General features: G+C 35.2%; 3 protein-coding genes and 1 long non-coding RNA gene across 4 annotated transcripts; 1 reads left to right on the forward strand and 3 right to left on the reverse strand.

Moving 5' to 3' along the window:
- Nucleotides 1-9,186: 9,186 nt before the first annotated feature.
- LOC125201275 lies at nt 9,187-11,671 on the reverse strand. The gene is made up of 3 exons (XR_007172861.1): nt 11,412-11,671; nt 9,501-11,307; nt 9,187-9,416 (listed from the first exon to the last, which is right to left on the reverse strand). It is a non-coding gene; the product is annotated as an uncharacterized LOC125201275 (long non-coding RNA).
- Nucleotides 11,672-18,060: 6,389 nt separating this feature from the next.
- LOC125201794 lies at nt 18,061-19,183 on the forward strand. Its single transcript, XM_048100052.1, has one exon. The coding sequence runs from the start codon at nt 18,265-18,267 to the stop codon at nt 18,733-18,735; it is 471 nt and encodes a 156-aa protein (XP_047956009.1). The 5' UTR covers nt 18,061-18,264; the 3' UTR covers nt 18,736-19,183.
- Nucleotides 19,184-19,389: 206 nt separating this feature from the next.
- LOC125201801 (late embryogenesis abundant protein D-34-like) lies at nt 19,390-20,059 on the reverse strand. Its single transcript, XM_048100063.1, has 2 exons — nt 19,726-20,059; nt 19,390-19,529 (listed from the first exon to the last, which is right to left on the reverse strand). The coding sequence occupies exons 1-2, from the start codon at nt 20,041-20,043 to the stop codon at nt 19,500-19,502; spliced, it is 348 nt and encodes a 115-aa protein (XP_047956020.1). The 5' UTR covers nt 20,044-20,059; the 3' UTR covers nt 19,390-19,499.
- Nucleotides 20,060-21,484: 1,425 nt separating this feature from the next.
- LOC125206398 (40S ribosomal protein S18) lies at nt 21,485-23,400 on the reverse strand. Its single transcript, XM_048105658.1, has 4 exons — nt 23,306-23,400; nt 23,068-23,228; nt 21,893-22,081; nt 21,485-21,810 (listed from the first exon to the last, which is right to left on the reverse strand). The coding sequence occupies exons 1-4, from the start codon at nt 23,306-23,308 to the stop codon at nt 21,705-21,707; spliced, it is 459 nt and encodes a 152-aa protein (XP_047961615.1). The 5' UTR covers nt 23,309-23,400; the 3' UTR covers nt 21,485-21,704.
- Between the last annotated feature and the right edge of the window lie 59 nt (nt 23,401-23,459).

The raw sequence follows: 23,459 nt of genomic DNA on the forward strand, positions 1-23,459 counted from the left end.
TGAAAGCCTTGGTGAGACTTGATCAAATTGGTATGCCAAACTTTAGATTTTCTTGATTTTTTGGCCTTTTTTTGTATTGGAGAGGATAGTTCTTTTGTTTCTTTTGTTTCCTTGAGCATAGATCGTTTGTTTCAGTCTTGATGTAAGGTTTCTCGGACACTCCACTTTTGGGTTTGTCGGATTGTAACTATTTTTTTGAGATGATATATATGGGTTGAGGGTCCTACTTTACCCTCCGCCGGGAAGGCGTTTGAACGAGAAAAAAAAAAGTTACTTATACATTTAAACATGTAATAAAATAAAATAAAATAAAATAAGAGTTTTAACAGTATTCAATCACTCGAAAGGTGATTTCTAGTATACAAACTCTAACAGCTAGGATCGCCTAGCATGAATGGTGTAGCTAAAGGACGAAATAAAACTCCTAAAGATATGTGAAGGAGTATGATTTATAATTCTTCCTTGTCGCATTCACTTTAGGTAGAGGCATTAAAGACTGTAGCATATATTCTCACTTTGGTCATCCAGAAAAATTTAGGGGTTTTTTAGTTTTATGATCCCACAAAGGGAACTAATTTTTGGGACGAGAAATTTAGTATTACTTGAGGATGTTGAGTTTGGGAGGAAGAATTTAATAAGTGACATTACTTTTGAGGAGGTGTTTGTATCGACACCTACTACTGCTTCTAACAATGTTCAGGTATCAATTACTATCACTGAAGAAGAAGAAGATTAAGAACTTCAATATGATAATGTTGTAAACGTTCAACCTCGTGTGGATGATATCATTTAAATTCAATCTCAACAACCTCAATTAAGACTCTCATCAATAGTACCGCAAATTTTATGAAGCAGTTCTTTCATTGGATTCAGAAAGAATGTTATTGACGGTTGTGTGTATCACAAGTTCAATGGGAGCAAATGCATCTTCTTGGTATTATATGTCAATGACATATTGGTTGTGGTTAATGATAAGGATATTTTGCACTAACACCAAGAATTTTCTCTTGCAGAAATTTGAGATGAAAGGTCTTGGGGAAGCCTCTTTTGTATTTGGAATCGAAAGAAATAATTTTCGATTGTCGCGGAAGGGATATAGTGAAAAGGTGCCTAAAGCATTTGAGATGCATAATTGCAAGTAAAGAAATACTCATATGACTAAGAGAGACAAACCTAGTCTCATTCAGTGCCCTAAAATAAATCTTTAGATATAGAAAATGCAGAAGGTTCCATGTGCTTCGGCGATTGGGCCCAATTTGGTTTATGTTGTTAACATGTTGGGCAGATATCTCAGTAATCCAGTATTGATCATTAGGAAGCAGCCAAACGGGTTATGAGATTTTTATAAAGAACTAGGCATTACATGCTCGCATATAGAAAATCAGATCATTTGGAGAGATCATTAGGTATTTTGATTATGATTTTGTTAGATGTCAATATAGTAAAGGATCCATTTTAGTTTACGTGTGTTTGTTGGCTGTGGAGCTATTTCGTGGAGAAGTGTTGAGCAAACACTTGTAGCTACTTCTGCCATGACAACAGAATTCGTAACTTGTTTTGGGGATCTATGAGTGCAAACATTTGTCAAAACGCTGCATATTGTTAAAGGTATTGAAAGACCACTTAAGTTATGTTGTGACAATAACTCAGCGGTATTATATTCTAAAACAAAAGGAGCTTCCTGTTATTAAATAAAGGTTTGGAATGGATAAATACATATAGAGCATAAGGGAACGGATTTGATGATAACAAATCTGCTCACTAAGGGACTATCACCTAAGGTCTTTCATGGGCATGTAGCCACAATGGGGTGTTATGTCATTTGAGGATGCTTCCGTTTAGTGGAAGTAATTTTAGTTATTGCTCTATATATTGTGTTTTAGAACATGAAGCTATAAAATTCATGTCATTCTCTACATAATAAAGTTATGTTTTGTCCATTACTTTTGTTATTCGGTTTTGGTTTGATCTCACTAAGGATTTGGGAGGATCAGTTGGACATATGCATGTATGATCACCTTGCATGAAATTTCATGCTACACTCCATAATAGATGTGTTATTGATTATATATGTATATGTGATTACTGATGGGTGTTAATCATGAAAAAATATGGTGACTGCCTCTTTAGTCCTATGCTGATATTGTTGATAATAAGATTGTTTGGGAATACACTATGTGATAGCATATTTGAGCGCTCATTTGGTTTGTACACATTTATTTGGTGTCATGTGTTGCCCAAGTGAGAGATGATTAAAAATTTGGGCTTCCACGTGACTAATTTAATGTGTATGGCTATCTTTCAGTTGTCCAATTAAAGTGATCTATTAAAGATTAAAGTTTGGGCTAAAGTGTATTTATTTGTTATGGAAATAAGTGTAGATACCATATGGGATCTTCTATTTGATAAGGGACCGAATAGAAAATAAAGAAACTTATATTGTGTATAAATATAAGTTAGGATTATGGTCCCAGATGCCAGAAGAATGTTCAATATCTCTGTATTCTCTCAGTAGACTATTGTGAAAGACGTCTCTGATCGTTTAAAAGATCCATAGCCGTTGCAAAGCAATTCCGCCTTTCAATTCGTTATGGATCAAGGTACGCTTCCCTACTACAGTTTATGCTCCTTCTTCATCGTTCTTGGTTAATCATCATAGAGAGCTTTATGTAATTGTTCATTCAATTATTCCAACACCTCATCCTCTTTGGGATTGACATGGGATTTTAGGTAAAGTTGTTTTGTATGTTAAGGTTGAGAGAAAAGATAGTATATTTATATTTATGTGAGAGGGAGTTTTTTTCAGAAAAGGAAATATGACATCTTCTGTGGGACAAACTAAGAAGGAAAGTGTGACATCTATTATGAGATAGAGGGAGTAATAAATTATAAACGAAATAAAAATTGACGTCTACTATTAAGTTTTATTTATGTAAACTGTACAGTGCGGACTGCAAATATGAACTTAAAAAGTTACTACTACAGTATGAAAATTGGATTCTTCATCAATTTCCTTTATTATTTTTAATGGGCTTAGTTTTTTTGTATATTTTTTAAAATAGCTAATGCATGATTCAACAAAAGTTTGCATTTTTCTTATTTGTATTATCCAAAAATATTTCTTTTATCAATACGTGGGTACTATTAATGAAAAATTACAAAATAAATTTAATAATTCAATTTTTCCCTGTCATATAATTTAATAAAGTTTTGGTATACGCGGAGGTCTCTCAATTTCCGCCACTCCTCCATCTTGAAATGCTTATGAAAGCCAACATATGGCCGCAGAGTTTTCAGACATCACAACAAAATAGCGATAACACTGCACTCTATTATTTTTATTTACTTCGACAGAATTGCCTCTACGCGCGCTATGTCGAGTGCTGGCAATGAATATCGAAAGTGGGGAACTTCATGCCCATTTGATGAAAAAGATTTTACCATAGTTTCAAACAACATGTTTTGGCCCAAAGTTAACACTATTTAAAACTTTAACGGTAAACATAGAGTGATCGAATTTGTGACTTAATTTTGAATTTAGTCAACATAATTAATTATCACTAGGTGTTTTTTATTTAGAGTAGCATCGCAGGGGTTGTTTTTTCATTAATTATTTATCGCTTCATTTTAATAGAGTCTTCATCGCTCGCTCTACATCTTGTAGTTTCCTTCCCACCATCCTTATTTACTGCCATCTACACTCTTCTTTTATTGTTTCCGGCAACGGCGCAACGCCAGACAGAATGGTGGGGATTTTTACATGTGTGTTGCAGTGGATATTTTCATGTTTATTTCATGTTGGACAAATAATTGTTACATTTAGTTTTATCGGGTAACGGAGGACACTTGCATTTTTTTTCTAGTCAAAGTCTAAGAAAATCATATAATTATCTGTTGGTATACATGTATTGGCAATACTATCAGAAAATTGAAACATTCATATTGAAGTTTGAAGTATGAGTATTTTATTAATTTTTACAAATTATATACTCATCACATTATTTATGTAAATTGAAGAAAGTAAAAATATTAATTTCATGTTTGTGAGCACATGATTAGTACCCACGTCGTGTACTAGGGTAGCTGAAGAGACATCTGAGTCGGGTATCAAGTGAGATACTTTTGGATTTAATGAAGTAAAAGGAAGGCCTATAAGGATTTATTAATATGAGAAAATTGTATAAAGATCTAATAAAATAAAAGGTGAAAGTAGGAGTTGTATTTTTAAGTAAGAAGAAAAGAAGGGGTGCATTCTTTAAATATATCAAGAAATTCACACATATTTTCATCAGGATTAGTACAGTGGAATCGTCAATTATTTAGCATATTATTTCTTTTGAATTTAGATATTGTTTCCATTCGCTTTACTAAATAAATTTGGTATTCCTAACTTTCCTTTTGTATTTTTCGTTTGAAGATTTTAAATCTCAATAGAAGATTGTGAAAAAAATTGGCCCATTTAGGTTACTACAAATAGGAGGCGTTCATAATTGAGAAGAAGTGCTAGAAGAAGACTCATCAAGCTTCATTCTGACAGAAGGATATTGAATTTGAACGGACAGTTCTTTCTTTGTAGGGCTAGCACTTTTTGACACGACACGATAACACGACATAAACTCGTGCGAAATTAATGGGTACTGTCAAAGCTTATTGGATTCGTGTCGATACGATAAGGACACGAAAACTTCGTGTCGTGTTCGTGTTACACGTTAAGAAATAATATTAATATATTATAATATTATTATTTTTTTATTTATTTTAAAATTTAAAAATTTTAAATTTAAAAACTAAAATTTAATATTATAAATAATATTAATATACTCCCTCTGTCCCATTAGAAATAAAACGTTTTCCTTTTTGGGTTGTCCCAATAAAAATGAAACGTTTTCTAAAATAGAAACAATACTATCTCTACTTTTTCTTCTCTCTTACTTTACTCTCTCTTCATTAACTCACAAGATAACACTGCATAAAATTCCGTGCCATAACCCAAATGTTGCACTGAGGGAGTATAATATTATTATTATAGTGTCGTCATTGTGTCGTGTCATATATGTGTTGTTATCGTGTCGTGTTGACCCGAAGTGATTCGGGTCGTTAATGGGTTCGTGTCGTGTTCGTGTCTGGGGGTAGCGGGTCGTATTCGTGTTCGTGTTTGGATTTTTCTTAACGGGTCGTGTCGTTATCGTGTCGACACGATAACGACACAACACGCACGATTTGCCACCCCTAGTTCCTTGGTTATATACTATTTTTGAATTGTGACTACTGTTTTTTAAGATGTTTATTTTATTTATTTTTTATTGAATTTTCGTTGGTGAAATAGAGAATGGTTTGGTTGCCGGGGGAAACTCGGACTTGGGATGAGTACAAGAAGAAATGGGTCGTTGTAAGCGACTCAAACTCAAAAAAAAAGAATAATAAAGAGGTTAGCTTTTTATTACAAATAAATATCCATGATTGTTATTGTAAGTTAAATGTTTGATTATGATGATAGATAGGAGGATGATAAGGACAGGATAAGTGAGTTGCTAGATGACATGATTATTATCATATTATCTCTCCTACCCTTGAGAGAAGTTGGGTTCACTAGTGTTCTTTCACATCGATGATCGGATTTGTGGAAGCACATTCCTAATCTCAACTTTGCTTACTATCAAAACGTAGTACACCAGAACAACCCCTCAAAAGAGTAAATTCTCTTCTTAAATTGCATCATGCTCTTTTCCCACAAAAAGTTTGAAATCTGTGTGTACGTAGACAAGTCAGTACAGCACTTAGTCACCAAGTGGCTCGAATTTGTGTGGTCGAGACACGTTGAGATATTGGATTTGAACTTCATATGTTTAGATCCAAAGTATAGAGTTGTCTTAGGAGCTTCGCTGGAGCAGAAAACGCCAACGAAACACCTCAAGACTTTGTCTCTCGAAAACATCAAAGTGAGCAGTGAAGACAACCCCTCATGCTGAAGCAGTGAAAACATCAAAGTGAGCAGTGAAGAAAACACCTTTGTTGAGTGAATTGATCATCAAATCCTCGTCTGTGGCATCCGATCTTCATGTATGCGGTGCAACCCTCATGCTGAAGCTTCTTCGAATATGGGAATGCGTCTATAATAACGGATCCATCGTCAACATTTCTGCTCGTCGATGCAAGAATTGGGAAGCTATTAATCGAGAACGTTCCAAGACTTCTTGTTGCGAGTTTTATATTGAAGGTCAAAAATATACTATGCATAAATTTGCTTCTTGAGTGCCTTGCTTTACTTTTCATCTCAACACACTCATTGTACCTCTTGTATCCTAAGGTTAGGCATCACTCACAAATTAAATGTTTTTTCTTCTTATATACATATAAGAAGATGGATAGATGATGCTTCATTTGTTGTGTAGAACATTTTAGGGAAAGGGTTTCCCCAAATGCCTAATCTCAAGGAGTTGATCGTTATCAATGAGAGCGGATTGTACGAGCACGATTATATCTTGTCTGTACCCCATGTAATAGCAGCATGTCCTCGCTTCCGGAGTGCCACTTTCAAGGTCAGTACATTTGAAATTTGGTCAAATTCTAATTTATTGCGCTAACTTCTTACATATATATACAGATCCATATATGCAGTTTCTTCGCACTTCTCTAGATGGAAGAACGGAAGTTGAAATATGTCCACACCAACAACTTAAAACCTTAAAGTTCCAAGGGTCTTGTGCGAGCGATATCATCCAATCAGTGACCTATATTTCAGATAATTTCGATGCATTTCAGAAAATAAATACATGTACTCACTCTATGACTAGGAAGGCTCAGGTACAAATTCATAAGGGTCATATGCGACAACTTCAGGTCCAATTATCTCATCAAGTTCAATTCAAGTTTTTTGATTTTGTTAAGTTAGAATTCGCACGGACTAAAATACGGAGTATATTGCCCGCGCTCGACATTGAAGAGACTGAAGCTTGTTTGCTTAAGTGGTAGAAGATGATGTTGATCCATTAATTCTCCATTTCACTTAATCTTTTAGCAGTCAAATTTATTCATGTTATATATATTTTCTTCCGTCTCAGTATGTATCTTTTTGTCATTCCAAGTTACCTTCTAGTATGGCAGTAATTACGTAATTGTTGTATTGACAAGTACATACACACGCATATGAATAAGATAATCACAGTAATTAAAATTATCCTATATAATTCAAATTTTGATTAAATTTGTTATGATTTTTCTACTTTCATCATTATATCTTCACCAAGTACCTAACAATCATCTAATATCGACCATTATATATAGAACAGTGCTAAATTTATCAACAAGTTAACCGAAAATTTAATTAGCATCAAAATTTAAATGACAATTTTCTCTTAACTATATTAGTGCATGCAATTGATAATGATTTATAGATATATATAAGTGATATGTGCATAATTTTTTTAGTTTGTCATTTGTGTCGTAATTAGGTATTAGACGCAAATTTGTCATACGTTCTTCCGTTGGTACTATTTATCATCTCCCATTGAGTAAGAGTAGTTTTGGTAAATGAATTATTGAACTGGGTGTATATTTAGTAATGTGTACAATGATTCATAAATATCCGAAAGTATATATTGATATTAAAATTTACAAACTTTCGAGTTATGAGTGCATGTAATTACAATTTACAACCAACAATTTCATTACTTGCAAAACACATCTTCACCTTCTATGTTACTTGCTATTTGCTAGCACTTATTATTATAACATAAATAAAAAAATTAAAATTAAAAAAATGTGATCAGCCCTACCAACTTAGGCCAATGTGTTTTTTGGCCTATGATATTAGTAGTATTTCAAACCAAACATGTTCCTTAATTTTCCTTTTAGGTAAATCAAATAGCACAAGAAAAGTGGCAATAATTTCATGGATTTTGTAAACCATAAATTAAATGAGTAAAATGCTATCCATAAGTCCAAAATTTCATAGAGTTTTATGTTTTAAGCTAGCAATTATCATCAGAGAGAGAGAGAGAGGTGTTGAGGAAGAACATATGCTTAGCTAGTAGAACTAAAAAGAAATTCGATAAAAGTCGGTCTACCACTCTTAGAAAAATAAAAAAATCAGAATCTCAAAAAGTGATCGGCCTACCATTGTTCCAGAAAAAGAAATAAAAAAAGAATCAGAATCTCAGATAGTGATTAAAGCTTAATAATAATCAAATTGTTACTAAAAAAAGTCATTTCATTCGCTTAGAATGTGCATCTTCAAATACTAAATTAATTAACCTAGTCGACCCTCTTATTTTGTAAGCAATATAAATAAATAAATTAGGACATAAGTAAGGTTATGCTATTACTTCTGAAATATATACTCCAATTTTGGGAATAATATTTTAGTTCCACTTCTAAAATAATATTTTAGTTCTAATCTCGTAGTGTTTCTTTCAGAAAATAATACATAATCAGATTTCAATACATTGATTTACGGTAGTAATTTACGTATTGAAACTTCAACAGGATAAAGACATTTACGTTATGCAGGTTACCTTTCATTTTATTTTTCTTTTTGAGATATATCAATGATTGATCGGTGTTATTAAAGTTTTTGCTGTTTACTTTAATTGTGGAAATTATAATGAGCCAACTATGTCGTTAAATGATACTCCATCAATTCATCCCCTAAAGCTACTTTGAAAAAGAATCGATATTCAATCATTCCAGGGGCATTTTAAGTATTTCGGCTAAGGGTGTGATTATGAATGATTTTGGGCACTTCGAGAAACTAGCTAATTCTATTTCCTTTCTGAACAAAACACTGATTCATGTCATGGAATATTCACAACTTCGTTATGTTCAAGTTTCATTTTTATGAGAATAATAGTAAAATCAAAGAATTTGCACTTCTCGAATCTTTAAATTTTAGAATGCTCAATCAAGCAAAACACAAACATAAGTTGATTCCACATGCACCTTCAAATATGTAAAACTTGTTTGGAATGACATCCAGTTAAGACAATCACTTTGACTGATGAATTAGATTGAAGAATCATATTACATGCAAGCTCTCAAAATGTAACCAACCATCAAATATCCATATAATATTTTCCATCATTATAAGCAAACATTTATTTGACGACACCAAAAGCTACATTCAATGGCTCCTCAAATGATAAAACCATAACATACTAGAAAAACAAAACAAATAAACTAAACGATAACTTGAAATCAAGAATGGAAGGATAACTTGCTTTCAGACAACATCTCAACAAAACATAGGAAAGAGATCACAACTATAAGAAACATAAGACTCAGACATGACACAAAGATGTTCAGACTTCATAGAAAGACAGACTACTACACTGATTAAAACAAAGAACACAACCTATAAAGATCAGCGATACGCTATACTGGAATGGCCTCCAGAAGCATTTATGTTCCATCAGCTCTGACTGGCAAAGAGAAGGAATGAGCATTACATTAGTTTCTACAAGTGAGATAAATATTCATAGACAAAAATTACAAAACATAATTACCTGGAAACAACTTCATATAATCAACAATCTCCAATGTCAATAGTACTAAAGACCAGCAAGGAAAGGGGTAAAGGTAAAACCTGCTTAGAAAGGATCATCCCTAGGTAATAAAAGAAAAAAAAGCTCATACTGAAGAGAAAGGCGAAGCTTGCAAGAGCAAACTCAACTACTATTGGACTGAAGTACTACGAGAGAAAAGATCGACTTCCCTATTCCCATTCCCACTTTTCTTTTTTTTAAAACCAAGAAAATTGGCGAAGGGAAAACCTAGATCAGAAGTCAGTAACATCTCTAAGCAGAGAAGAAGAAAATGGAAGAAGGTTCAAAAAGATGCCGAACCAACTCAGACAGCCAATGTACGGGAATACAAGAGTATCTGAACAGGAAAGTGCAAGGGGGCTAAGCAGATGATTGGGAAGGAAGTATAGAGAAAAGAAAAAGGTAAACTATTGACACAAAACAAGTTAGGTTATGCAGTATATGTACATTAATATTCTGACTATGGGGGGAAAGGTGAGGAGAAATGAATGGAAAGCTGAAATTGCCACTTTTGATAGCATCTAGTTTCCCCGAACTGAAAAATTTGATCAATAATAATTCAGTTGTTTAAGAACTTCGAACCATAAGTACTCAACTAAGGAACACTAATTGAATCCTTCATCAACCCATGTTTTCCATTTCACAACTTCCATATGTGAGTTCCATGTCCGAGCAACCAAACCAAATATCCCCAGCCAAACAAGAAATACAGTCCCAGAGATATGGAGATCACTGATCAATGAAATGCAGTTCCAGCACTACCACACACCAATGCTTTATCATGCCATCCCACGCACACGCGATCATTTTTTATTAGACTTCAACTCTACCACTACTGAGCTTCACAGCAAGCTATTTTCCTTATTTACACCCACCACCACCAATTCTTCATTCATCATCAATATCAAGATTAAGCATGCGGCGAAGGGTCTTCGTCGCAGAATCAGCAATGTCAAATAAATCACTCGGAGAAGGACTGCGCTCTCTAGGGGAGGCAGGTGCAGAATGAGAGAGAGGAGGCAAATCAATTTCTGATGCCACAGTCGGTAAGTCAAGGGAAATACTTCTTTTCGGCTTCAGTGTGAACTTAGGCACTGGCAAACAACTTGGGGGAGGTGAATTCGAATAAGCAGGTCCAGCCCAGAGCTCAGAAAATTGAAACCCCTCATCCCTGCTCTCAAAATTGATATTCATAGGTATTGGAATAGAACTGCTTTTAGCGGTTCCTTTCAGCATTTTCGGGTTTTCACAAACAGATGGGGAAGGAGTTTTAGGCGACAAGGAAGGGCAAAAGGCCTTTTCAGTAACAGGGGATTTTGTTTTACTCGAGCAAGATTTGGGTGGAGGTGAGAGCAATCCTTCCCCGGAATGAAATGTCCTACAATTAATTCCTCGAAAACCACCCATAGGTGGTGAACATGACCCAAACCTTGTTGAACTTGAGCCGTGGCCACGGTTTCTGCCATGGTACTGATGATTTCTGTGATGAGCAACAACTACTAATGTTTCCATTTCTCGCAAATTTTCACACTAAAACCACTTTCTCCTGCGCTAATCCTAGCTAACAAACTAAAACAAGAGATCTATCAAACCAACGAGTTTTACAATCCTAAGCCTGTGAAACTTATACAATCAGCAGATTTAGATTTCCGCCATAACCACCAAAACCTCAGTAAATCAACCTCTATTTTAGCCAAACCTTCCAAAGCATGAAACATATATCTATAGATGTGCTTATTCACGACAACTATAATCTCACTCTTCAGATCTGTGAACACCACACAGAAAAACATCACAAAAAACATAATCACTATATTTTTTATTAAAAAAAATGGAATCTAGGCGAAAAACAGATACACAATTGAAACTAACCTGAATTTGGAGGCGCAATCTTCGAATCAAATTTCCTATCCAAAAATAACCGAGTTTATGGAGTCTGGTATTGCTCTCTTCTAGGGAGAGAGAGCCATTGGAAGTTGAGTACAGAGAGCAGTCAGTGAGAATTTTTTGTTTTGTGAATATTTGTATGTGAAAAACGGATCTCAAACTACTCACAATTGAATTTAAATGTCGCCTTAGGAACGGCGTGACCTCCCAAATTCACCAATTTAACCTACCCTGTGTATCCTTGATATTATTACTCGTGAGAAGTGGCGATAAGCATCACACTCAACTGCCAAGGAAAATGTCTATGACGATTTTGCCCACCACGGGATTTCCGAACAATATCTAATCGGATTACCATTCCATGCTCTCGCCGGAGATCCACTTTTATTTATTTTTACTCCTTATTTTTTTGGCAAAAACACAACACTCACATATATATTCTTCAGCAATAATATATTCAAAGATCTCATCATTCTATTATTCAATTTAAATAAAAACATTCCCATCATATTAAAATTCATTAAATACTCCAAATACAATTACTAATTACTAAAAAATTAAAAATTACATAATTAAATTCCTAAAAATTAAAAATTTCATAATTTACATCCTAAAAATTAAAAATTACATAATTAAATTCATAAAATTAAAAAAACTCACTACTCGTGGCCGAATTTCGCCCAAATGTGTTTGATTAGGTCTTCTTGTAGCTCAATGTGAGTTTTGATGTGAAAAATGGATGATGAATGTTTGTATTTATAGATGATTTTGGAATTAAACGATAATAAAACGGCTATATTTTTTTGGGAATCCAATAAAAACATGCCACGTCGCCCTGCTCAGCGGCACGGACGTGCTCGATGCATTAAGCAAAGTCGTGCCGTTGGCAAGAGCACAGCGGCGAACAGGGGCATGTCGCGCCGACGGCACGGATGCCGTCCTTCCCCACAAGCACCGATGCGGTTGCTCTTAGATTTTGAGTTCCCCTCCATTGCACGGGGTGGGTGACAAGAGGGGCGTCATGGCGCGCACCGATAGAGGCACGACTACTCACAACGTGCGTTGTAGAGGAGGAACATGCGACGCCAGAGTGAGACCGGGGGACTTTTTTTAATATAATCCAAAAATTCTATAAATAAACACTCATTTTCATTTCTTGATTATTTCTTCACTCTTATCACTTTCAATCCATATCCTTCTCACGTTCCAAAATTCAATGGTTCTCCAACAAGAACTGGGTCTAAAGTCCCCCGTGGAGTGAGAAACCGACATCTCATACATAGTCTTCCCTTATTTGATAACATGGTCGAACGATAGTCCTTTCAAGTTGGAGAGGTGAGCATTGATGACTATGAAATCAATGAATGGAAAAGGGCAAGAAGGCCAACAAAAGTGGGGTTGAAGAAGTATATCTCTGAAGAGGCGATGGTGTTGGTGAGGTGCTACATCAACATTTCTAATAACCCCGTAATTATTATAAATTTTAAATTTTAAAATTTTTAAGATTTATAATATTTAAATTTATAGAAATTGTAATTTTATTTTATTATTTATGAAGTAATTTTGTTATATATAGTCTCACTATTCTGTTTTAAAGTAAAACAATGAATACTACAAATTAATGTGAAAATTAAGAAGAGTGTCTTTATTGCACTAAGAGTTGTGGTTAATGTAGAAAAGAAAAGAGAAATAATAACCCAAGAATTGAGGTGCGACTAATAAGAGCATCCACAACTCTATCTCTAATCCATATTTTCCACAAACCTCATCTCCAATTCATCTCCAATTCATCACATCTCTACACCATCTCTTGCTAAAGCGACAACACTTGCAACCCTCCATTTCCGATTTATATCATCTCTTAGACCATCTCCAACTATGTACACCAAACTCAAATCCAATTTTGAGTATACGTCACACAAAAATATAGTTGTACTCCAATCATTTACACCAAATTTAAAATTTACACAATATTTGAGTTTTTGTCTCACAAATTTTTTGCATTAACACCATATTTGGTGTTATTTCACAAAAAAACACCAAAGATGGTTTTGAGTTTGGTGTATGGTTGAAGAAGATTTATACACCAAAACTTATTTTTGGAGTATGGTTGGAGATGGTCTTAACTATTCATGGGTCCCACTATTTCATTTTATGTTTATTTTTTTTCAACAAATTTAATTTAAATTGGAGTAAAGGTCAATTTTGGTCCTAAACATATGCTCAAAACACCAATTTGGTCAAAAACATTTACTTTTTGAAAAACGGGTCCATAACATATGAAAACGCTGTTGGTTTGGTCCTAAACATACGAAAACGTTGTCGATTTGGTCCTTTTTTTACGATTCCGTCAATTTTCTGACAGCCGTGAATTAGCAAAAATTTTGACCAGATTAGTAATTAATTAAAATAAAAGTAAATTTAAATAAAAAAAATCTAAAATAAAATCTCTCTCACATCTCTCTTCCTCTCCTCCCTCTCTCTCCGGCGACACCCAATACATCACTCTCCCTCATCAATTCTAAAATCTGAGATTTGTAGTTGTAGGCCTAAACCATTGATTCCATCAAATTGCTTCGAAACCCCAACTCTAGTTGTTGATTCTTCAATAGCGTTTCAACGATTTCCACATCCTTCCCCATGATGCAAGGATTCGATAATCCATTCCACGAATTCAGCAGCTCACCCAAACACCTCGCCACCTCCTTCATCGACAACCTCCTCTCTCTGCACGACCTCACGCATTTCGCCGACACCATATTCCTCACCCTCGCATCCCTGGGCGCCGGAACCCTAGGATCGTACTCGCTCATGAATTTCCACTTTCTTATCAGCGGAATCGCCCAATCCACCACCAACGGCGAGGGAATTCACCATATCCAGCTCTGGCGGTCTGGAGAGCTAATCAGAGGTTGTGGGGCCAGGTTGAGGGGCGAGGATTGGTGTAGAGGAAGTAGCACAAATTGTCGTTGCTCATGAATTCGACGAGGAGGCGGCGGCCGTGGGAGTTGGTGGAGAAGCCGAGACGAGGAGGTTGACGAGGGAGGGGCTGTAGAGGGAGGAGAGGATGTCGATCTCATTGTCGAGGTCGTTGGCGGAGGGCTTCTTGAGAGCTTGGAGGCGGAGAAGTTGGCGATGGCTAATTGGAGGTCTTTGTAGGTGAATTCTTGGATTTTGATGGGGTGGGAATGGGAATCGGATGTGGAGATGGAGGATTCGATTTTGCAAGAGAGGTACCCCTTTAGAATTGATGAGGGAGAGTGATGAATCGGGTGTCGCCGTGAGAGAGGAAGGAGAGGAAGAGAGATGTGAGAAATTCTATTTTAGAATTTTTTTAAAAAATTTTTATTTAATTTTATTGAATTATTATGCATCATTATACTAATTAAGTCAAAAAATCGTTAATTAGGTGCTGACCGTCAGAAATTAACGGTTCCGTCAAATTAGGACCACTTCGTTAACGGTTTCAAATGTTTAGGACCAATTTCTCAAAAAGTGAATGTTATGGACCAAATTGGTATTTTGAGCATATGTTTAGAACCAAAATTGACCTTTACTCTTTAAATTGAGATGAAATATTATTTTAAAATTAAAATTCATATAATATTTTATTGTAAAATCCAAAAATTAAATAATAGTAAAAAATATTAATGTATAACGAATGAGATATTTACAGATGTGTTTAAGATTAATTGGATAATAAAATAATAAAGAAAAAAAATCAGATAAAACCGGTCATAAAACGGTAACATTTGTGGAATCGGAAAAATTTCATTCTCTTTGTCCCTGAAAAGTATGAGTTATTTCCTTATTAGCTTGTCTCTGATAAGTATGAACTTTCTAATTTTGGAATAGTTAAACGCTTATAACCCCTACACATCATTTTATTTACAACTTATATCATAATGAAGTACTACACTACTAATGATCTGAAGCTCACACTCCACTAACACTACTTATATTCATTTATCTCTCTCTTACTTTACCAATTATAGGCTAAAATATGTGCTGAACCAATTGTTCGTAGTTTTCGAGGTTAGATGGAGCATTAATTTAATTTTTTTTCAATTTTTTTTTCCAAATTTAAAAAAAAATAACAATTGGATTTGGACGCCGAGTCACTGCCCAATGCTAGCTCGCTTACGAGATGAGACCGAGCCAGCATTAAGTTGGGTTGCAGATGCTCTAAGGGTGTCCAATGTGCTTGCTTGTCCATCCCCTTCTTCAGCACCGTCTCTTGCTATAAAGTGCAATTACAATATCATACTGAATGCATTATGTACGTACTACTCCCTCCGTCCAGGCTAAGTGACACATTTCTTCGGCGCGAATGTTTAAGGGCTATTGATTAATGTGTTTAATTGGAGAAGAAAAATGTGGGTATATATTAAAATAGAGAAAAGGGAAGATAATATTTTAATAGAAGTTAGAAAAAAGTGATTGAGTGTATCTATTGGAGAGATAAAATTTCCAAAAAGAATAGGAAATACTACTTCCGTCCACCAAAATTTTTCCCATTTTTTCATTTCCGTCCGTCCCCAAAATTTGTTCCATTTCACTTTTACCATTTTTGGTAGTGGACCACATATTCGACTAACTCATTCTTTCTCACATTTTATTATAAAACTAATATATATAAAAGTAGGACCCACAATTCATTAACTTTTTCAACTCACTTTCCATTACATTTCTTAAAAGCCGTGCCGAGTCAAAGTGGGACAAATTTTGGTGGACGGAAGTAGTATATCTTAAATGGGGACGGTTATCTATATTTTTTTCTTGGATTTTCTTCAACAAGCCGTAGCCCCAATATATATCACTAGAATCTTTTAATTATTCCTTTTAACTTTTCAAATGCCCCACTTTTTATGGGAGAGAATTCGGAAAAAGGGATCATATTCGCTGACCTTTCAAAATGAAGGATTAATTTCGCTGACCTTTCGGAATATGTGATTAAGGCATGCGGATTTTTTAGAATAAGGGATTTTAAAAAAATTTTCTCTTTTTCTTATTCATTTTTCATAGAGGGAACATCTTTTTTGGTCCACGAACTTTGCCAAAGTATCATTTTAGGTCCGTGAACTTTGAAAATATCATTTCAGGTCCATCAACTATGGGTTAATATCATTTCAAGTACTTTTTTACTATTTCCAAGTTTTTTTGAACAAAAATACCCTTGATACCTTAAAGGGTATATATTTTTAATAAATTTATCCTATACTCATATTTTTTTATAAATATCTTTACTATATATTTTTGATGAATTTTTTAAATATAATTTGACCTTCAATATTATCACTTAATTTTGTGACATACAAGAATAGATCCTTATTTAATACTTTATTATTAAAGAAAAGTTCTTCATTCAATTTTAAAATTCTTTAATATAAAAAGTTGAAGAAAAACAATTTTACTTGTCACATAATTAAGTGATAATATTGAAGGTCAAATTATATTTAGAAAATTTGTCAAAAATATATTATAAAGATATTTATAAAAAATATGAGTATATGATAAGTTTATTAAAAATATATACCCTTTAAGTTATCGAGGGTATTTTCGTCCTATAAAACTTGGAAGTAGTAAAAAAGTACTTCAAATGATATTAACCCATAGTTGATGGACCTGAAATGATATTTTCAAAGTTCACGGACCTAAAATGATACTTTGGCAAAGTTCGTGGACCAAAAAAGATGTTCCCTCTTTTTCATATAATTTTCCTCATAATATTTATAAATTGACCAAATTACCTACATAAAATTTGACCCCAATTCTTTAAATCTTCTCTACCCATCGTTAAAACTCTTCTAAAATTCTGAAAACAAAATAAATACACTTACGGACACATGGTTAATCTACTCCCATTTCTTTTATTTTATTCAGATTAGATTTTTATTTCAAAAAGATTGAAAAATTTATCCTAAAACCTGCTGACTGCTGCTCATAAGATTAGATTTTTATTCAATAAATTATGTGTTAAAAAACGTATTGCAGGAGAAAGAAAAGCAAATCCCACAAAATTAAAATACTCCCTCCGTCCCCCATTAAGAGTCACATTTTTCCATTTCGATCCGTCCCCAATTAAGAGTCACATTTCATTTTTACCATAAATAGTAAGTAGGTCCCACATTCCACTAACTCAATTCACTCACATTTTATTATAAAACCAATATAAATAAATGGATCCCACATTCCACTAATTTTTTTAAAGAGTGACTCCTAATAGGGGACGGAGGGAGTATGAGAGAGAGTGTGTGAGCATCTTCAAGCATACGCAGAAAAATAAAAGTGTTGCATCAAATACAAGTGCTAACTTGTAAAAGTATCAGATATGCGGTGTAAGAGAAGGAGGAGGAGGGTGGACGGAAAATTTTGATTTCTGTAAGCGTGAATTTTTTTTGTTTTCATATACTAGAAGAGTTAGTATTTTGGTTGAAGAATTAAATAATTGAGATTTAAATTAGGTGGATAATTATGTCAATTCATAAATATGACGAAGGAAACACCATGAAAAATGAATAAGAAAAAGATAAAAAATAAAAAATCTCTTATTCTAAAATATTCGCATGTCTTGATCCCTGCTCTGAAAATTCAGCGAAATTAATACTAAATTTCAAAAGGTCAGCGAATGTGATCATCTTTTAACGAATGTGATCCATTTTTTTACGAATTCTCTCCTTTTTGAGGGTGCACGATTCTGCCTTTTTATCCAATCTCTGCCTGCTATTACCTGCCACCGTTAATTCCTGCCCTTCTCCCTCAAAATTTCCCTCTTTTCTGTTAATCTGAGTTTTAATTTAATTTTCCCAATTGAATTCCGTTGATCTTCTCGCCGCCAATGAAGGTTCACCCGTCGCCGAGGAATCTCAACATCACGCTCCGCTACGACGTCGCTTCGCTCCTCGCTCAGGCCAACGCCTGCCGGCAGAAGAAGCTTCTGCGGCTGCCGCACATCTTCGCGAAAGTCCTGGAGCTCCCCTTCCACTCCGACGCCGACGTCTCGGTCGACGAGACGCCGGCGTCGATCCGATTCACCGCCGCCACGGACGACATCAGCGGCGACGTCAGGGCCGACGCCGTCGCGATCTACCCCGGCGTCACGAAGATCGTCATAAGGGGAAACGGCGTCGTTGACCTTTCAGGGACCGAATTCGAGCTCGATCTGTGGCGGTTCCGCCTGCCGCCCTCCACGCGGCCAGAGCTCGTGTCCGCCGCCTACGAGAACGGCGACCTAGTGGTGACCGTACCGAAAGGGGCGGAGCACGGTGGGGATTTGGGAAATCGGGGTAGGCTTGTTCTTGTACAGTAACTTCATATTATTATATCCTCTTTCTCTAAAGCTCCAATTCTCAATTTCGAAAAATGCTTAGTTTGTGATACACATACCCTGCACAATTTTAATTCCACTTATAATCAATTTCGGCGTGATTAAGATGTTAGTGAAGTTAGGTTTTGTTCAGAACATAAATTGGGGTAAAAATAAGCTCAATCTTGAAGTCACTCGTTGTATTTAGGATTGAATTTTAATCTGTGTGGAATTCATTGTGTTTTGGGTGGAATTTATCTAGCATGTTATTGATGTTTGTGAGGTGATATGTGAGATTATGTAAGAATGGTGAAGCTCAGTTGCATACTCTATTAGCATAGGCATTTCTTTTTACTCCATTTGTGTGTTGTACTTATATGACTAGCATAGAATGAACCATATCTGAGCTCCATTGTTTGCATCTTGATGAAATTTGTGTGATTTTTTTACAGAATTTGATCTTTAATGTGTTTAGTTAGTGCTTCTGCTAGATTGCGACCCTGAGTAGTAAATTTGGTGGTGGGGCGTCGTCACTCTGAAATCAAATTCGAAAGAGAAAGATTTGATTTTTATTTCACTTTTGCCGTCGTGTTTCATTCTGTCTCCATCTTTTGAGTATTGATCGCCCAACAATTTGAAAACTAAAAACAAAGATACTTCAAAATTTATAACGAGTTATTTTTCCTTGTAAAAGAAATAGAACCAAGTTTACATATGATATAGTAATTCGACTAAAGCAAGAATATAGTAAAACGAATTCTTGATCATCATTCATCCATAGCAAATCGCCCCAAAAGCTACACAAAAATGACATGATTTAGTTTTGCATCAAATAAATTGAAGGGTCGGAAATGAAAATAATAATTAGAAAATGGCACTCGCTCCATTCTTTGTTAACTAAGACACTTCTTTTCAAACTCGGATTAACAAAGAGAGTTAATTTATAAAAATAAATAACTCGATTTATAAGGAACGGAGGGAGGAATAACTAACTTGTCCGCCGATAGATTCGGAAATAACACGATGGCCAACGACGGTGGTCTCTGTAATTTGAGTTCCGCCTTCCCTAATGGCTTCGGTGGTGTCGTCGTGCCCAACTACGCCGCGCTCCTCGTTGAGCTCCGCCACCGATTTCATCACGCTTGCCATCCCGCTCTTCTGCGTCTCCCCAAACACGCTCTTCTCCGCTGACTCCATGGCAGCGGCGTCTTGTGGTGTTATGGCTTTCGCGGCTAGCTCGCCGGAGACGTCGAAAACGTCGCCGTATTTGATGGCTTTGAACTTTTTTGGCTTCTCCGTCTCCTTGTTCATTTTTACCTGTTACTAAGGGTGAAAATTGATTGTATTTTTAGGGGATTTTGGCGGTGGAGTCTACCCACTTGTCACTATTTTCAACTTCCAGGTGGCAAATCTAGAATTTTACAAATTCACCTATCTTTATTCTTCAGACTCGACTCGAGTTTGGATCGAACAATTTAATACTCCTTCCGTTCCGGTTCAAGAGTCTTATTTTGTCATTATCATTCCAGTTTAAGAGTCTTATTTTGTCATCATCGTCTGTCCCAATTTAAGAGTTCTATTTAAAATTTATCATATTTGACATAAAATTTAACCACATTATTGATGAAATTTACACTCAAATGTCATTACTTTTATAAAAAATAAAATAAAACAAAATCCTAAACATACAAAAAGTCAGAAGGGTCTCACTTTCCACTATTTCACTTCAATTATTACACACTCCAACAACCACTACCTCACTTCATTTATTACACACACAATCAATTTCTTAAAACCCGTGTCGTAACTAAATCTTACTCTTAAACTGGAACGGAGAGAGTAATATTTAAATTTATAGATATCCTCCATCCCAAAAAGAATTGAAAGGATATTAATGGGGATAAGCATCGGAGTGCTGATTATATACTAAGCACCGAAGTGCTGATAATAGTAAACCATGTAGTAGTACTAATGTAGAAGTGCTGATTAGAGCATTCACAATGGTTTTCCACTCGTCCACCCGATCGACAATTTTCGGGCTTGTCCGTGATCGCCCGCCCATTGTAGGTGATCGATCGATCGGTGGGACAACCGAAGTTCGGTCGCCCGACGCGTCGGACGCTCAAAACATTTAAAGAACTTACATGGTAAAGTTTAAAATTCCATGTTGGCAAATAAAGAAATTTAAAATTCACCTATCTCTTCTATTCAAAATAAAGTTTATAGAAACTTAAATGAAGTTCAACAAAACTTGATTGTGTCAAGCAATCAGAGGTTAAATATTTTAAAATTCACCTATCAACTACCTCGGACGAAGGAAGTATTTGATATTCTAAATTTGATCTGGATCATCGTTGGACTGTTGGAGGGAGTATTTGATATTCTAAATTTGATCTGGATCATGGTTCTAAGTTCTAACTCATTCGCTCGCAACATTCATTGAATGCTGATAATAGCCTGATATATACCGTACTAGTACCATGTAAAAATCACTTTATTCAAATTAATGCATGCAAGGGTTGAATGATGTTAAAATGATGATGTGATTGTAATTCAAAATTTCAAGTTAAAAACATTGGTGAAGTGAAGAAAAATTCAAATTTTATGACTCAACGATAATTCGATCTTTTGTCCAAGAACAAGTGGCTGCATCGGCCTAATGTTAATTTGCAATTATCCAGAGTCCAGTTTAAAATAAGAGATAGATATTCTAATTCAATTTAAAATTGAACAAACGCATAATAACCATCGATAAAATGGAAAATAAATTACTCCAAATGTATAAAATTAAAGAAACAAAGAGACAGCCTACAAGTTCCTTACCAGATTTACTGTCTTAAAAACCATGATCAAAATTAAAATTGAAACCCAATATTGGGATCCAAAACGAAGACATGAGGAGTCTGTTCATATCTCTTACAGAGCGTATAACAAAAGTATCCATAGCAAAGAGATATATGAAGTGACAACGCTCATCGCTTCTTTGAGACACCAACAGTCTTTCCCCTGCGACCGGTGGTCTTGGTGTGCTGTCCACGCACGCGAAGGCCCCAGTAGTGACGGAGACCACGGTGGTTTCTGAAAGTAATGCGCACACAAAAACAATTAGTTATAAGCAACAGTTGGATATAGAGTAAGAACATCAAGTAAAGAATCACACCTGATCTTCTTTAATCGCTCAAGATCATCCCTGAGCTTCATGTCCAGAGCATTGGATGTCACTTGGGAAAACTTGCCATCCTTGTAATCCTTCTTCCTGTTCAAAAACCAGTCAGGGATCTTGAACTGGCGGGGGTTTGCGACAATAACCATCAAGCTGTCAATTTCAGCAGCAGAGAGTTCACCAGCCCTGCAAAAGATTAAATAACAGTTAGATCACTTGCAACTCACACCACAAATTGAAGTAGACAAAGAGTTGAAGGCTAGTCAAGCATTCCAACAAAAGAACTTCAATAAAGTAGACAGCAATGTAGACAGTTTAAGACCATTGGATTGATTTATAACTGAGCAAAATCTGATTGTCACACATGAGCCAACACATGACGAATTGAAATTATCTATAGTCCCAATAGATTAAAATGTTGATAGTTTTTACAAACAATATGTTACCAACTTTTCAGCATCCATACCAATATTCTAGGTAAAAAAGATATACAAAATTTAGAGACTATGGGGCAATGTAAAACAATAATTAACTATGATCAGTTAGCAGAAAAACCAAAATCGTAATGCCTAAACACCTATGAGCTCAAACTAAACATAAACAGACGTGGAATCTAAGCCAAGAGTACAAATTACAGTGCATAACATTTGTTTATTCTCATTTAATAGATTGATATACAAATAATCCCAATAGAGATGGAAAAACTGGCAATAGACAGCATAGGATTCAACAAGCTCAAACTTAAATCTATTGGTGGTGGAACAAAGTACAACAATCTTGAGTGTTCAACAAAGCTCAAACTCAAATTATCAACACTAAAATATTTCATCGGCACATCTAAATTATTAACAAAGAGTTAGTCACAACACAAAATCTATCATTAAATTCCCTTCAGCAATCCAATTAATGAAAGAGTACAAGGTTCTGGAATAGCACACACAGATTCAAACTTAAATTCTATTAACAGTGCAACAAAATTGAGCAAATCTCGCCGTGTTCAAAACAATTATATAAAGCTACCGAAATCTATCATTAAATCGCCTCAGCAATTAGACTATCGAAAGTGCGAATTCGAACGATGAAACTGGAATAGCACATAGTTACAATATTATTGGTGGAACAATCAACACTGAGAATAGTGAGACGTCATTAATTCAGAGAGAAAGCCAAACCTCTTATTCATGTCAATATCGGCTTTTTTGCAGACGATGTTGGCGAAACGTCGGCCAATACCCTTGATCGAGGTCATGGCGAACATAATCTTCTGCTTGCCATCAACGTTGGTGTTCTGCACACGCAGAATGTGCTGGAAATCTTCGTTTGCTACGAGAGACTGCAGCTCCAATCATTAGTTACAAATCTAAAAGATTACACAAGAAAACAAAGAGCGAATTAGATCGAGGAACACACCATTTTTAGGGTTTGGAATCGAGCAGCGGTGTGTTGCGTTCTTCGACGGCTGCTGCTCCGCTATGACTAAGAGTGAGTTTATGAGAACATAACCCTAAAACCGTGGTTTTATTTATTTATTTTTATAGGTCATTCAACTATGATAATTTGCACT

This window comes from Salvia hispanica, chromosome 1, assembly GCF_023119035.1.
Source record: "Salvia hispanica cultivar TCC Black 2014 chromosome 1, UniMelb_Shisp_WGS_1.0, whole genome shotgun sequence".
In the NCBI taxonomy this organism is placed as follows: domain Eukaryota; kingdom Viridiplantae; phylum Streptophyta; class Magnoliopsida; order Lamiales; family Lamiaceae; genus Salvia; species Salvia hispanica.

Bases quoted from the DNA above. Each gene is read 5' to 3' on its own strand.
- LOC125201794 (XM_048100052.1), top strand. From the start codon at position 18,265: ATGAAGGTTCACCCGTCGCCGAGGAATCTCAACATCACGCTCCGCTAC.
- LOC125201801 (XM_048100063.1), bottom strand. From the start codon at position 20,043: ATGAACAAGGAGACGGAGAAGCCAAAAAAGTTCAAAGCCATCAAATAC. The intron at 19,530-19,725 runs GTTAGTTATTCC...ATTTTTGTGTAG, and splicing joins CCGAATCTATCGGCGGACAA to CTTTTGGGGCGATTTGCTAT.
- LOC125206398 (XM_048105658.1), bottom strand. The intron at 22,082-23,067 runs GTTTGGCTTTCT...AATCTTTTGCAG, and splicing joins GATATTGACATGAATAAGAG to GGCTGGTGAACTCTCTGCTG. The intron at 21,811-21,892 runs GTGTGATTCTTT...CATTACTTTCAG, and splicing joins GAGCGATTAAAGAAGATCAG to AAACCACCGTGGTCTCCGTC.